The 17,159-nt window shown below is 37.6% G+C and overlaps 1 protein-coding gene across 1 annotated transcript in view; it reads right to left on the reverse strand.

The window, feature by feature from the left end:
• HGFAC (HGF activator) overlaps nucleotides 1-17,159 on the reverse strand; it is a 40,930-nt gene that overhangs the window by 6,358 nt on the left and 17,413 nt on the right. Inside the window, exons 8-11 of the mRNA XM_058837201.1 lie at nucleotides 6,966-7,140; nucleotides 4,568-4,653; nucleotides 3,865-4,105; nucleotides 1,233-1,372 (exon numbers count right to left, since the gene is read on the reverse strand). Coding sequence (XP_058693184.1) covers nucleotides 1,233-1,372; nucleotides 3,865-4,105; nucleotides 4,568-4,653; nucleotides 6,966-7,140 — 642 coding nt within the window. The remainder of the gene's footprint in view (nucleotides 1-1,232; nucleotides 1,373-3,864; nucleotides 4,106-4,567; nucleotides 4,654-6,965; nucleotides 7,141-17,159) is intronic.

Consider the following 17,159-nt stretch of genomic DNA (forward strand, 5'->3'; position numbering starts at 1 on the left):
AGTGGAACATAGAAGCAGCATCTCACAGCCTGAGAAGCCCACACAAACCTTGCTCCCACACTCAGCATCTTGCTCTTCCTCACCTTGCTCCTCTTCCCCACTAACTCTGCCTGCTTCTGAATCCCTCAAATTTCCCAGCAAACAATCAATGTGATAGTTGTTTCCTTTAGAAAATTTTCAGCAGGACATAACTCTTTTGTTGCATCAGTAGAAGTCACTGACTGGACAGAAACCTGCATCATCCCCTACACAGAAGTGTGGCAGAAACAGTTTCTGCCTTCTCATTTATTTTTGCTATTGGGCTTGCCTTAGGTACTCCATGTTCAGCTCTCCCTGGATTTGGACATAGCACACTGGTGAGGCATGCCTACCGAATTTCAGAGTAATTAAAAAAGCTATGAGATCTCAAAGAGTCACGGGTGATCTTCACCAGAATATTGCAGAGCAGAGTAACGCCTCAAATCTAGTGTCTCCTTGTATGCTGTGACAGAGCTCCCACCAACACAGAACTTGAATGCTTTTTGCTATGGAGTAGAAAATACTCACCATCTGGGAGCAAAAAAGCCAGTACATGCCTGACGTAAAATATTCCCAATGTCAGGCTATTAAATAATCTCACAGACAAATGCTCACCCAGCTTGATGCCCTGGGGTGACACAACAACTTTCACAAGAGTGGATCAGAAAATAAGAAGTTGCTGCTCCATTGTCATTCTGACTAATATTATAAGGTCAATCAGAAGGGCATTTAACTTCTGACTGATAAGACAGCTGATTTTTAAATCTTTCTCAGTGTAAAAAATGATTCTTAGTACCACAGATTTTCAGAGCAGATGGGGTTATTACACTCATCTAGTCAGATCCTTTATACAATATAGACAATAGAATTTTACCAAGTAATTCCTGCATCAAGCCCACAGCTTCTGGTTCAGTTGAAAAAATGCCTAATCTCACAAAGACTTGAAGTGATGATGAATCTGCCACACATCTAGGTAAATTGCTCCAAAGGCTAATTATCATAATTATTTAAAATTTGCAATTTATTTTTCATCTGAATTTGTCTAGCTTTCAGATGCTGTTATAACTCTGGTAGAACTAAGAACCCTCTGCATTCAAAAGCCTCTCCTAGTATCTATGATTTTTCCACTCTAAAGGCAGTTTCTAACAGACCATCTAAACTTGAAACTAGGTCGAGTAAATGGAAAATAAAACTGTCTAAACAAAACTACTCACCAATATCATGTTCAGTAGGATTGAATACGGAATACTGAGGATGCAAGATGTATTTCTCTATTTCAAATGTCTGTGTTACATCAGTCGTTTTATTAAATATTTGTTGACCCAGAACTACTCTAATAGTGGATTTTAGTGGACTGTAATACAAAAGAGAGACAAGCAGTTCTGTGATTAGCAGGACAAATGCAGCTGATTTTCCAGTGGCTGGGTACCCTATGAACCATTATAACCTCAGCCTCCCACCACGTCCATTGTTTACCCTCTCATAATGCCTTTACCTGTCTCCCAGGCTTCCTGCCTACAGAGGGCAATGAAAAAGATGTTACAGTGAGACCCAGGTTCTGTGGGTCCTGATTAGCCTAATTAAAGGCTGCTGCTTCTTGAAAGAAGGAAAAGGCCAGCACAGGCACTGCTGCCCAGCCTGTTTGGCTAAGAGGCATCTTTGGGGGGTGTAAACCTCTTCTAGAAGCTTAGCTGAGTCAACTTAAACTCGACTTAGCCAATGATTACAAAAACTGCTCAGAAAGAAAGGAGGGATCAAAAGATGAGTCAGTGGTGGATATCTCATTTCTCTGGGCAACCAGTCTCCTGAAAAACATTACAGGCATGGGCCAAGATTTAAAGGTGCTGGCATGTTGACAATTCAGGAACATCTGGGAAACTTCCACCTAAAATATACCACCAGTTCTGAGATTTGCTTAACTATGTTAAATCTGTTGTCCAGAATCAAAAGCAATCTGGTGAAGTCCCAAAAGCACATGGATTTAATGGGAAACTTCACAGCCAGAGGAGAACACAGTATTTGCAATTCACATCATCTTTTCCAGCTATCAGTTTTTTACTTTGAGATGACCACAGTCCTCTGATATCCAGTGTCCTAGGAAAGAAAACTGATGAGTACAACGGGGAGGTAAGGGACATTTGAGAATAATCAGGAAGTGTTTAGGAAAGTCAATATATTCTCTAGCTTTGAAAGCAACAGTATTCACATTTCTCCTGTCCTAAAACCAATTCAAACTGCATAAGTCTGCAATGAATTTAGTTAGGAAGTGTCTTCAACATTGGAACACTTCTATGTTTTGTTATCCAATGCAGGAGAAGAAAATATCTGGTGTCAGACATCATGCACAGATGCAGAGTGGTTTGCATCATTGCAGTTTTCCTGGTTGCATTTCTGTGCCCATCAGGTACAAAAGCACCACAGAACCTCCCTAGTACTGAGTACACAGCAAGGAACAGCAGCCAGGGACTCAGAGGAAAGAGATTCTGGACAATTGCAGTGCAGAGAGACAGCTACAAGAACTGTGTTTAAGGTTAACAAAGGCAAGGGTAAAGTGTATTCTGTATTACTGGAAAACAAGAAGACAATAAAATGTTCTTCGATCAATATGTAACGCCATGATTTTCTCAGTATTTTTGCAGTAGTAAATCAACCTCCTTGAAAATCAAATTTTGGGCCTGTAAAACAATGGAAGTTCACTTTCTGTAACAGTATTTGGAATAATTTTAGAAGCACTGAATGGTTCTACTATGACTTATAGATGGTTCATTCAGGAAAAGAAATAAAACAGGAGGGGTTACAGAAAAGAAAAAATATATTATTGAGCTGCACAGGTATCGATTGTCTCCTAGTGGAAAACAGTTGGAATTGTGACTACCAGAGGTATTAAACAATCAGAAGAGCACAAATTACAATGCAGTAATTATGGAAAATCTGTATGTACCAAACGACCAGCTGGAAGTGGGTGGAAATGTCCTGAACAGCTGCCAAAGTTAGTAGCTATTTCACAACATTTGAAAAACAAATGCATTGTGGATTGAGCTCCAAATGCTTCAGTACAGCATTCACAGTGGTATTATTAGCTCTACAAGCTATCAGTGTCTATATTCTGGCAAAAGGTTTTCTGTTTCTCTTGGCTTCTTTACTGTGCAAAGGAACAATGGGTATCAATGATGTAATATTTTTCCCTTTAATGTGACCAAACTGCAATCAGGGAAAGTGTTGAACATTTGTAGAAAATTAAGTATTTAGAATAAAGTAAGAGCATCCTATAATCGATATTTTCTCCAGTGTCCCACAGGAGAAAAAAAATCTTTTCTTTTCTTTTCTTTTTTCAAGAAAAAAAGCTTCAGAAGTTTGACAGTTTAGTTCTTCCATGTGGCTTTTTGTAAAGCTCAGCCCACTCTATTTGTGTCAAACAAGAGTAATTTATCGTCTCCAATAAATCATTGCTTGGCTGTCTCAGCCTTTCTGAACAAAACACAGCACTGAGCATAGTCATCTCTGTTATATCTCAAAACTGGCATAAACATTCAGAAAGGTAACCAAGAAGAAGAGAAATACTTCTATTCCCCTGCAGATTCTTGCACATGTGATGCCCCATTCTATGTGCTGCTTTACCCTACCTTATTCCTTTAGTCAGGGTGTTTAGATTCTTTGAGACTCCTTAAGGAGCAAGATAAGGGCTTATGAGATTAAAATAGTCCATGCCATTTTTTAGATGATGGAAGGTATTCAAATTGACAGAAATTCCTTTGGACACATTGGTCTTTTATAATCTCATCTTCTTTCTTGTTTGAGTTCAGGTTTGCTGTGAAGACCCACTGTCCCACTAAGGGGTGAGTTTACCTGTTAGCAAAGCAGTGTGCTGCTGACACCACCCAGCAGGTCTGAACCAGGCTTCCCCCACAGAAACTCTCTCCAATATATATAGCTGCTGTCCAGGGGTGAGATCCAGGCAGAGATGAAGATCCCCCAACAATCCTAGGTCTCACAAAACTTCTTTTTTTATGTCTTCTTCCACATGGTTTTTTGGTATTTGCAGAACTATATACTGTGTCTGGAACTGGTGGCCTCCTTTCCCTGCTTGCTGAGATAAAAAGGGATATGACATCAGACTACCAGAATCTTTATGTTTTGGAATTAAACACCATGGCTCATACATCTTCAGGATGTAGACCTCTCATCTCATCTCATCATGGGCTCACAGAGGCCCACTCCCTTTTCTGGGCCTGTAATTCCCAGGGTGATGGCAATTTTTACCAAAGCATCAGTCATTTCTTGCACCTTGCACATGGTAGCAGAAAATCTGCAGATATTGGCATGATTGTGACCAAAACAGTAGTATAACACTGCTACTATTTCAGGACAAGGATCACAGATTTTATCACAACTCTAAAAAATGCAAAAGATGCCCATTGTTTATGGGAAATGGTAAAATATTCAGCACTCCTGGGAACAGTAGAACATTCAAAATTATACAGTGAAAGGTTGTAGTATCAATAAATTTTCATCCATTCATAAAACGGATTTTAAGAAAGCCTTTACATACCACAAGTTGGAAGGTCACAATATGCCCAAGACAAACTGTTGTCCTTCATGATGTAACACCAGGGCTTATCATCATCATCTGGATTTCTGGTTAATTCAGGGGAAGAGGGAATTACAAGCATTAATGTTGTTCCAAGCTTTCCAAAGGTTTTCTGCTTTTTCCTCCTGCACTCTGCAGAGCACTGACTGGACTCTCAGATTTTGAGCCTGCTGACAAAGAGGTGACAAAGCACTCACCTACAAGGGTGAGCAGCCTTTCAATACAATTCTTCATCTTAAAACTATCCAAGACTAAGGCTCTCTAGGACCTGAAATACAGACACAACTGAACACCTGTAAAACTTGCCTACAAGTATTTGGATGCATAAGCACGTTCACAGCGTTTAACTACAGCCCACACTGAAGTGCTTTCACAGGTATCAGCTCAGCTATTTTCAGAACTAAATCCCATGGGAGAGATTCCTGTTTTAGGTTATTTTTTAGGCAAGGAGATTCCAACACAGGTAGAATCATAGAAAATCCATAACAAGAATAGCTAGCAAAATGAATTTGCAAATCTCAGGTTCACATTCCCTGGAGAGTCTGAGGAAATGAAAGACTATTTCAAGAAAATATTGTATTCCTCAAAAAGATTGGGGAAAAAAAAAAGGAGTAGTGGAAATAGTTTAGCCCTTTGTTACCTCGGTTAAACAGATTTGGGATGATTCCATTAGGGTTTCTCTGTGGTACAGCCTGTCTTTATCAGTGCATTATAAGTAACCAGAAACCATCCAGTTTACACCTCCAAGAATATAGGGAGACTTTGAAGACCCAGAAAGATCTTTACTAGACCAAGAAAAATAGACAAGGTAATCCAGAGCTCCAGATAAGCAGTAATTCTAATTTCAGTTGGATTTATCACAAGCGCTATCTGTTACTGTTAGGTTATTCGATTATTTTTTACTTTTTAAATCTGACTGCTCTTCAGAAAAAGATTAGAGCACTTTCAAATTCTCAGAACTGAAGAAGCAACACAGGTTGAGTCATCTTCCGCCAACAATGTTTCTAAATTAGACTATTTGAAGAAGAAGATATCTGCAGGATTATATAGTACAGCAGAGATATCCCCAGAAATTGTAACAAGCTGACAAAAAAGTGAAAAGATTTTTTCTCAGCTCTACAGAACATGAACACATCAGCTCCTACACCATTTTGTTCTCTGCATTTCAAATCTGAAAGTGAATATTGGGCATAAATGATGTAAATCAAAGGGCTCAAGTTTTATCAAAGCAAGAAATGTGTGCCAGATAAATTGCCATACTGTACCGGTACACCATAAATCAAATACTGAAGTGTTTGCATGACAACCAAGCCCTGGAAAGCAAGATGGGAGGGTTTAAAGGAGGAGATAGGAATTGTTTATTGTTAGTTTCTGTTAGATGGGGAAGAGCTACTTTCAGCATGTGTGCGTGTTTTTTATCACCAAACAAATTAAGAAGTCCAGTAGGTTCTGATTTTCCTGAACTTCTGGTCTAAGTTCCATTAAAAAGAAAACAAACAAAACTACACACACACAAAAATAAGCAATCAAGCAAACAAACAAAATCTTAGGCATCAACCAGTAATTTATGGAGAATCATCTCCTGTTTGGCAGGTTTAGGATTTTCTCATCTCAAGGATAAGAAATGTTATCTCTAAATATAAACATTTCCTTTATTTGTGGATATCCATTGAGCTCATGGAGACCTCAGAAATGGAGGGAACATAAGGTGACTGAGGAGAAGGCACTAACCTACATAGCACAATCTATTTTCATTATAGCTTAACAGAAAACTTCAGCAGAAATGTAGTTTATCACTATGTGGTGCAATCAAAATTCAAACACTGTGAAATCTTGTTTGGCAATAGCTTTCCTTTGCAATAAATCCAAAAAAGAAATTTGACATCCCATTTCAACCTTATTTAAATAAAGTGCTTTGATTTTTTCATTTTCAAATAACTTTTCTCTTTTGAAAATATTTCTTTATGGTATGGCTTTCACAAGCAAAGAATAAAATTAATTTTAGACATTTTAATTTAGCTGCTGCGTTGATTTTTCCTTTTGGATAACATCAATGAACAATGTCAAAAGTTTTGCATTATGGTCTCATTTAAAAAAAAAAAAATCCGTTACTTAGGGGAAAAAAAAAAGGACCTGGAATTTCCAACATTATTTTGTGTCTGAGCTTCTCTCGGCAGACCCAGCTATTGATTGAGCCTACCTACCAGATCTTGTCTTCTGCACAATCACTCCTGTCAGGCTGGCTGATTACTAAATCAGTTTAGCTTTTCTGAGCCGTGGTAACCTGTGGCCCTTCTTATTCCCACAACACATCCATCTCTTGATGTACAAACACAAGCCAAGCAAGAACTTTCCTCACCTGCAGTAAGGGAACGGCCCCAGGCCAAGCTGCACTGCTTTCCCAATGCTGTCAACATGAAGCTCTTGGTAAAGCAGGTCTGAATTCCAGGGCAAGCAGCTGTGTCCAGAAATGGTTGTCTTGGCTGTACCTCTGTAATCTGTGCCATTGCCAATGTAGCACCGTTGGCCCGGGACTGGCAGAGGAAGAGACTGGTCAATCAATGCTAATTGCGTGTTAAATACTCACTTCACAGATGAGGGCCAAACTCCGTAGTGCTTTTAACCTTGCACAGGGCCTGAATGACCCAAACAAGGATTTTTTTAATAAAGAAAAAAGGAACCAAAGAAGTTAAAACGTCTGGTTAAAAATAGTAGTGAGTTTACCTCATTTTACACAGGAGCAAGTAACTACTCAAGAGACAGAATGGCAGAAAATTAGACCTCAGATTTGTACTGTGTATGGAAGATTTCAGTCAGCAATCTGCAGCAGAGTCAGCAATATGGCTGGGATTCCTCTGGTCTAATTTTAGACACAACTGAGCTCATCTCTGGAGGCTCCCTTTTTAGTTAATTAAGAGAAACAGAGATTTCTAGTTCCAAACTGATCCAGCCTGTTTGAGGTAATGTTTTTAAGATAAGGCGGACCCCATACACTCCCGTCCACATTGACTGAATCTCCATTGAAAATATAGGGTGCTTAAGGCAACCAGCTCAGGTAGAGATATAGTACTAAAAATAATCCTGCCCTGCAAGAGCTCCAAAGGCCTCATTTTTGAAAATACTTCTTTTAATGGCCTCATATGTACCCATATATATATATATACATATATACATACACACTATACTCATGTATATTACAAATATCTAGCTACATATGGCAGATACATCAATTTTGCAAAATTCTAACTAGTAGGTTGAATCTTCTTATTTGAAACCCACATCTGTGTCACCTGCATATGGCTATTTCTTCAGATAGGTCTGACACATACATATTCTATGACCTGTATACTCAGCTGCCAAGATCTATCAACAGCACATACCAGCATTATGGCTGAAAAACATATGGGGATGCACTTGTATACAGATAGCTACACTGAGCAGAAAGCCTACACCTCAAAACACTGCTAAGAGTATCCCAAAGGAAACACAAAACCATCTAATGCACAAAGAGGATTAATTGTGACCAAGCCTCAGAGGGTTCCTTGTCCCAGCCATGTCAACGTGACATGTCCTTGACATGTCACAAGATGGGTGGAATCTTCTTCTGAACTTATAGACATACTTAAAGATATAACATCATTGACCAACTGTTGAAAAACACCCTCTGAGGATGATCCATCACACCACACAGTGCACACAGCAATTGCCAAAGATCTGTTTATTTTGACAGAATAAGGTGACACATGAACAGGGCATATAACCAGGACTGAAATAATGAACCACAGTACTGAACTGCTGCTGTTAATTACCCTGCCAAGTCATCAGTGTAGTGACAGACCTCAAAACCACAAGCAAGCATATGGCATAAATTTGGGAGACAAAGGTCAAGAAATTTGGTGGAAGAACATTAGTCAGCATACAAACAGCTAAATCCACTTTCTGGCTTGGCCTGGCAGACACTTCTGACATGCTGAGACCACATTTTCTCCCACCCACATCATGAATCAAATTCCCTTTATTCAATGGCTATGAATATAACATTAAATCAAACTCATATTTTAACAGCCATAATCCAGAATCTCACAGAAAATAATTTGTCTATCATTTGTATTGTTAGCAAGAGTAACCATGTCTTGGCAAACCTGCCATTTATTTTCTGAGCAAGTTGCAAGTTACATTGCTTTGTTTGCCTGAAACAGTCATGAAAATACCACAATCATGCTGTATGCTAATTTTTTTCATTTATGCAGGGAAGTGCCAGGTATTGTATTTACTTGTACTGTATTTATTGCATTCAGAAACAATTTTGAGTGACTACTTCCATGAGAATGAAACAAGAGATTGTATTTCAGTATAGACCCCAGGCCATATTCTGTAATACCAATGATTTGGACGTCTTGCAGATGGTGTTTACAAGTTGTGCTTATCCTTGTCAGGCTTAAAATCCAATGTATCTCTGTTTCATCAGGTCTGCCAGTCATTGCTAAAGCTGCCAGCATATTTTAACTGTAAGAATTTGGCTTCTTTCTAATCATTTCTCACATTCTCCTTCTGTAGCTAAAAAGTTTAGATTACATCTTGCACTTGTTGAGAGGAACAGTAATATCGCTCAAGCTTTTTGTTTCTTTTTGGTTTTTTATAAGAAGTATTTCGGACAAAGGCATAACTTTAGTTAATCTGCTATTTTGTGGAGAAGCTCCTGAGGTGAAACAGTTGTTTCATTCCATTTCACAGCTTTCCATTGGTCTGTGCTCCACTCCAGAAACCTTTATCTGAGTGGTTGGCAGCAGCACCATGGTACCCACTAAGGCCATGAGAAGTATCTGCAAAGCTTTATACATTTTATCACCTATAATTCAGGAAAAACAGTTTTAAAACATATCTCTGCAATTACTGCAGTCATATAGATCTTTTGCCTCTAATTCTCTTTTTTGGAACTGTTACAGAACTGAAAAACTCTCTTTTTCCCTCTTTGTCAGAAACAGTGTGTAGGTGGTCTGCTTTCAGCAGCTCTTACTGGATTGCTCTGACTGGGAATTGTTCAGTCCCAAATCCATATAGTTTCCACAACATCTCATAACTCTGAAACGTATTTAATTTTTTATGTGGAAGAAGGTCATGGAGGATGTAATGTGTGTTTTCTTATTCACTGACTTCCCTGTACTACCACCCAATCACTGCTAAGAGCAGAAATGGCCTAAACCTTCAGATTATGAAAGTTTTGATGCAAATGCAGATTCAACTTACTTTGCAGCCCTATGCCACTATCACCCTTGTTCACTTCTTTTCAGAAAAAATATTATTAAAATTTAAAATTAGAAATAATTTCTTGTTGTATTTTCTTTTTTAAATCCAAGGCATTCCAATAGATCGTGTAAAATATTCCAAATGTGTTAAGATTTTATATTTTATAAGCAAGTCACAACAAATATTTGCCTTTTCCAATAAAACAGTTTTGGGTCTTAAAATTAACAGGAACCTGAAATAGCAGTTATCCAACCAGTTCTAATTGCTAACTTCCTGAAAGCATTTCACAAGACTTTTTTTCTCCATATCTTGTTTCAAGTTCTGTAGTTACATACCTGAAATTTTTTAAGGAGTTTGTTTTGAAAGTCTCTCTGCAGAAAACAATGAATCTTTGACATTTTCTTTTCCCCAAAACACCTCACCATCCATTTTCCTGATGTTTTTGAGCTTGGAATGTATTTTGTTTCCAGATACACATGAGCTGTTTCATTCTCTTTATAAAAATATGGTTTTCCACCAATGGCTCTGATTCTGGGACAGGATTGTTTAAAGTATCCCTTTCATTCAGCAATGCTTTGATTTATCCCTGACCAACATGTAATGCTTTTATTAAAGACACTGTTAGATTAATTTTTTGTATTGCTCTGTATAAGCTGGTGGCAGGAACAGAGAGGGGGGAAGAGGAAAAGGTCATATCCAACATAAACCTCCCCTGACTCAGCTTTGTGCTCTTTCCTCGAGATAAATAGCAAGGAACAATGATGTTTTATGCTTCTGCATAAATTTGTTGCTTACATGGCCTCAGCATCACAGGACGTGTTGCTCTTCAAGACATTCTTTACAAGGATATTACAAGCCAAATTTCCTTGCTAGAGGAGCTCAGGCTCATCAGATGCCTGCAGAAGGGTTTGTCTTTCCTTCATTCAACTAGAAGTTCCCTGATCTCCTTTCCTGGGTAGCTGTGAGATAAAAGGTGTGAAAGCCTTTGATTTCGGGGAGCTGCACTTCCCCTGCTGCACAGGCAGCCAACCACTACTCTGGGCTGGCAGTAAATGTGTGAGAGAAAAGAGTCTCCAGTGCTCGTGGAGATTGCTCTTACAGGCACCTCATTTCATCAAATTATGCACTGAAACACAGACACACACACACCCTGCCAGGTGTTCTGAAAGCAAATATTTCTGTGCTAAATGAAACAAACACCATGAAGAGAGCTTTGAAAGACATCCACATGAACCAAGTACTGCTTTCAAAGGAAGATTTGGCTTATATTCCACTGTGTCCCTATGCCATTGAAAATCTGTGTACATATCTAGGAAGTGCCTGAGTGAGCACCAGACCCCACTGAAGAAATCAGTTGCCTTTTTTTTCACTCTTTAATGATAAGAATATGAAGTCTGATGATATGGGGCAGAGGATTGCATGGCACCAACACCAGGACTGGACTGTTCCTGGCTTGAAGCAAATTGCTTCACATTTTCCTGCCTGTCTGTGAATATGAGGAGTAACAGCACCCACTGTAGCTTTCAGAGTTTAAAATTAATGAATACATACCACAAGTGAAATATAAGGGGACCTATTATTTCAACATCGTTCAATCATACTGTTATAATATTTACCTAGATTTCAGTATTTCTGTTTAGGGTCATGAACAGCAGACTGCACTTATATATAACAAATAATTGATTCAAATAATTGTGCCACTTTCTGGTTTGTTGAATAGCAGTAAAACCTCTGGACTGACAGCAGCTATCACTGGAATGAATCTCCACTGAAACTGCAGCCTGATTATGACACAAAAAATCTGTCTGAGCTAAAAAATAGGCAGAAAGGTAGAAAATATGGCATCTTTTTGTAATCAATAAATCTAACACAAAATTACCCTGTAAAACAAGGATGAATTTAAGCCTGAAAAAAAAAAAAGTGATTTACATGCACAAAAAATCTCTTTCATTTGCATCCTGACATAAGGATGGCACACTGCATTTACTGAAACTATGCTTATTTTTTAATATGTTTCTTTTTCAAAGTGTCTTTGTACCTTCATACTTGCCAATGTTTAGATCATTTGAGGTAAAATTGAAAAGATTTATATCTGTTATAAAAGCTAGTGTATAAAGCTACCTTCTGAATAAGTTGAATTCTTTAATATAAAAGTTTAAATCCAGAAATCTATAAACTCTTCCAGTATTTTCTTACAGCTTAAAAAAGTAATATCCTAGATAAGAGAAAGGACTGTCTCTTTTTCCATTTCATTTTTTATTTATTATCTTCAATTTTAGTACAATAGTTATGATTTACAGTCTCATAAATGCAATCCAATAGGTAGGTATATAAAGCTAATAGAAGCAATGTATTTAGGAAATAGGTTGTCAAGAGCTGGGGGAAAGAAATTCCAGCAACAGCAAGCCAAGATCAGTGCTGTATTACTTTGACAGTTGCACAGGCTGCCATGCAGGATTTTCAAGAATATCTGAGTGTCTAATCCATAGTCAAAGGTCTCATTATTTTGAATATACCTGTAGGTCCTGATGTGCTTAGAGCATGAGCCAAAATAACTCTCTGGGCAGGAAAAGGAGCAGACTGTGTAGCAGTTATTGATGGTCAGCAGATGAGCAGCTGCTCTCTAGAGAGACTGTAATGAGAGGTGGGGGCTCTTAAGCCCCTGAAGCATCCAGCAAGGGCTGAGAAGATGGGAGAAACAAACAATAGAGTAATTCTAGGATGAGCTGCATCACATCTTCCACATCTTCCCTTCAACCACCTTCCTAACTGACAATTATCCAGGACAGATTGCATGGATTAAGAGATGTCAGTCCCCTCACACTTCAAGAGAAGATGTGCCCTCTATAAAACACAATGAACGGAAACCACTGTCACATCTCAAATAAATCAAAAATAGGTTTAAAAACATCCTATTGGCTTTCAATTAACCAGCACCCAATAACACTGCTGCCAAGTCAGGCACTCTCACAAAAGTAAGGATAAAGCAGCTGCTTCATATTTGCAGCTGCTAATATTAATCATATTAGTTTATACTAGGATTACAAGAAAGACTTGTCACCTAAAAAAGCAACACTGTAGGAATACTGAGCAAAACACAGAAAGCTTTGTGTCCAGCAGTACCTGGAAAATGCATGTCTACATGAAAAGAAGTCATCTGTGGATCTTGAACCTACTCCTATCCCTGACCAGAGAAATTTTTTCCTCTTCTTTGGTATCTGCCTTATGTCTCAATCTTTACAGAGGTAGTCCTTACTTACATGCTGCTACCAGCATAGCTCACTAGCTCTCCTCCCTAGCCCACACTTGCCATGGTGTCAAACATAAATTACTAATCCATAACCTCCATGCAAACAGTACTTCCTTCTTTATTTTTGTTTTTCTCTATTTAGCCAAAAGCTTTATTATGGTCCTAAAATTATAAAGAAGGCTGGGAGATATGAAGAGCCTGTCTATCACTGTTCACATCTCCCACCTCCATAAATGACATGGAATTGTTTTGCAAAGCCACATCTGGCTCTGGTCTCCTGTTCGCCACCCCCTAGAGTGGCACTGTCTCAGTGCAATGAATCAGAGGTGTGGACTTACTGGATAATGCCATGCTCACCCATTTCTTCATCTTCCAATGCCTCCTACCATTAATCATCGCAGGCAACAGTCTACTGTGCAGGGTTTTTATCCATGTAACTCCACCACTGCAGATTTTTTTAATAATTCAAAATCTGATAAAAATCCAATCCACCATTACTGTTTCTACAGTGGTGGTCTAGGCTTTCTCTTCATTATCTTTGAATTATTAACCCATGCCTTCCCCTCATTCAAATTCCATGGTGACCTATAAAATCTGTCCTGTGCAAATAACATAATCACCTCTCCAAGCCATATTTATACATAATGTTGCTTTGTTTTATCTGCTGTTCCATCTATTTTTCCATAACTGTGGAGAAATAATGACTTTATTCTTTTTCAACCTAATTTCATTATTAAGCCCAGCACTGCATACATGCAAGCAACAAGAATCTTCCTAGCCCCACTTAGAAATCCTTTTCAAGTCTTACTTACAGACCTACTTGTCCAAGTTCAGTGGGGGATTCACTGACCAGTTAAATGCTCATTTATCATTGTCAGTCAACTCACCTTATTGTTATACTTCACCCTATTTCCCTCTGCACTTCTAGAAAGTAAAAAAATTAAACACTAATCCAAAAGCATTCTAGTACAGGGTAAATATAAACCAGAAAGTTAAAATTCATTATTTTTTGTCTTCTTCAGGAAAAAAAAAAATATTTAAAACTTTCCTTCCAGCCTCCAGAGCTGAATTTCCTTTACTTTTTTAGTAGAAAACTGCCAACACACTATTTCAGTAAAAGAACAACTAAAAAGGTGGGTTTGCTGTCATTTTTGCTAATTCTATTACCTCGAACTCCCCCAGTTTAACCCCCAAAGATGTGGCCAAAAAGGTTTTTTTCCTGTATGCAATTATATATTCAGCTATTCTATCATCTTCCTTTTCTGAAAATCCTCAACCTACTTCTGACATACACCACATCTCCTTACATAACCAGAAGCCTTCCACAATTAGCACTCCAGCTCATGCTTTCTTTAAAGATATGGTACCCCTCTAATTCCATTATCCATAGCCTAATGAGCAAAATACCCCAAACACTACAAAGCAGAGTTTTCAAAAATCCTTTCACCAACTTCACATTTCATCATGACCAAAATATTATCAAAACCATTATGGCTACCTAAGCCTTAATCCAAAGAAAACTCAAAATATATAATCCTCTGTGCAGTGTTCCCAGTATGCTCACACCTAGTGCAACCCACAACCATAGTGGGCAAATGCTTCAGGAGAAGACTTGGTGACTAAGTAATACAAAATTACAATACAAAACTACAAAATAATACAAATAATACAAAAATACAATAATACAAAACCCCCACTAACATATCAGTATATAAATAAAGAAGAAATAAGAAGAAATCAAGAATAAGTTTAAAATACAACTAAGTACCCCAAATTTGCAAACAACCAGCAGTGACAAAGCAGTGGTAAGGAAAAGGAAGTTATTTTACATGGAAATCTTCCAAAATATATATTCATTTCCATTCATATATTATCAAGTAAAGCAAAAAGTGTGAATGCAATGGTGGGGTTTCAACCACAGAAACCTAAAGGCACTAACTCCAGGAAAAAAAATTCTACATCTCCTTCCTTTATCCTTTAACCCCTGTAACTTCTCCATAAATGCATATTATAATGAATTAGCTGTCCTCTGACCAGATAACTCCTCCTCTGTCTTTAGCTGTGTATCCCTTTGTTTTTATCCAACATCCCCACCATGGCTCCTATCTGATCAAAGAAACATAAAATGTCAAAGTAAATTTACAATTACATGTTTATTACTGTTTGTCATCAGTAATTACCTCCAGTGAAACTAAATATTTCTGAAGTTAATTATTTATCAAATAAATTCGCTGTCCATTCCCTAGGCCAGCCCAGGCTAGAGGTAAATTATTCCACTCACATCTTTCTCAGGTTTCACTTCTTGCCCACATTTACCACTGCAAAATGGTTGGATTTGGGCCCTTTTGATAACCTTCTGTGTTCAATGAGACAACCATTGCTACTCTTGATTGGACAATTGATTCTGAATCTTCACCTAGAGCCCAGATTCAGAGCTGTCTCAGCAAGAATTTTTTCCAAAGAGAATGCAGCTACTCTTCTAACACAAAATCCTTATTTCTGAAAATAGGTGCATATTTAAGGGCCATTATTATAAAATGAACTTGATTAAACATGGCTCTTTGAACAATTTTAAACAGCATCTGTCTGGGGAGAGATTTGTTGGTGATGTATTTAATTTCCTTCAAAATTAAACTTAACTGAAATCCTGTGCATATAAACTGTCTCAGAACACTTTTTAAATGGCAGTTCTTTCTTTAGTACTGAAAGTTTCTTCTTTAAGAAAAAAATAATGTATTTCCACAAAGAATAGAAATCTATATTAGAAACTGTCTTTTGTATATCAATCTCCTTTATTACGGATATCTTCTCTCTTACTTTTATCACCTCTCTTTTTTTTTTGAAGTCAACTCATAATTTTCCAGTTGCTATACGGTCATTTATGATAATTCCCTAGAAACATATATATATATATATATATATATATACACATATATATGCACATATACACATATATATGACTGTTTGCAAGAGAATTTTAACATCAAAGATGAGTTTTGAGTACTGACAGGGACACAGTAGTCCAAAAAGTAATGGACAGATAAATAGGTATCTTTAAAATCACAAAAGTTATGATTATTCTGTTACTCACTGTTCAAAAGGGAAGAATAAAATTACCAGGCAGTAGGTTTTTTGTTAACAATAGAAAATACTTCTTTTCATCACATCTATTTAAATTCTGGAACTTCTTGACACGGAATGCTGTGAAAGGGAAAAGCATAAAGGAGTAATAAAGAGTTTAGACAAATTCATGGAAAACAGGTAAAGGTCTGACAGATATGATGGTCCAAGCATCTGCTGAGTCCTCAACCATGAGAAGTGTTTCTCAGTATTTTCCTGCTGGTTTTGCTCCTCAGTCTACTGTACCAATGCTTGGGTCACAGTGGTACTTAGGTTTGTGATCTGACAGATGAAGGATGGTCTTTCATTTATTAATATTTGTTGAGTATAATGTTAAAATAAATTTGCTGGCTTTCCATCAGACACATAAGAAGGCTGGTTATTCTATGTGTAAGTCAGAGGCAGAGGACATCAGAGATCCCTCAAACACCTTATAGCTTGGAGACTTCCTGTTTATTAATTGATTGATTTCGGCTTTAAAAACAAAAAAAGGAAATATAAAAGGACATTTTTGCATCACACCTTGTCTTTAAGGTTGCCTCTTTAACTGATAATTCAGAACACTTTGGAGAGGAAATACTACAACACATTCTCTGAATCAAGCATTATAGCCACCAGCTATTCTGACTAAAAGGTAACCTCATAAGTACATCCTGTTAAACAAGGGAAACTATACAAGACAGTAAAAAGGAAACAAAGAAAAAAGCCATTTCTGTTCACTGCATCAAACTGAAGTGTCAAAGAAAAAAATTAATCCAACAAATATTTAAAAAATCATTTCTGAGTGCTCAAAGAATACAAGCCTGTAGCACTTCCACCAGAATGTCATTGCCCTACGGTGGTGATACTACCAGGTCTATAGACCTGAAGCCTCATTTATTTGCATTCATTTAGAATGACTAAATCCTGACCAAGAGTCTTTTTTTTCTTTTTTAA

This window comes from Poecile atricapillus, chromosome 4 (genome assembly GCF_030490865.1).
Source record: "Poecile atricapillus isolate bPoeAtr1 chromosome 4, bPoeAtr1.hap1, whole genome shotgun sequence".
In the NCBI taxonomy this organism is placed as follows: Eukaryota; Metazoa; Chordata; class Aves; order Passeriformes; family Paridae; genus Poecile; species Poecile atricapillus.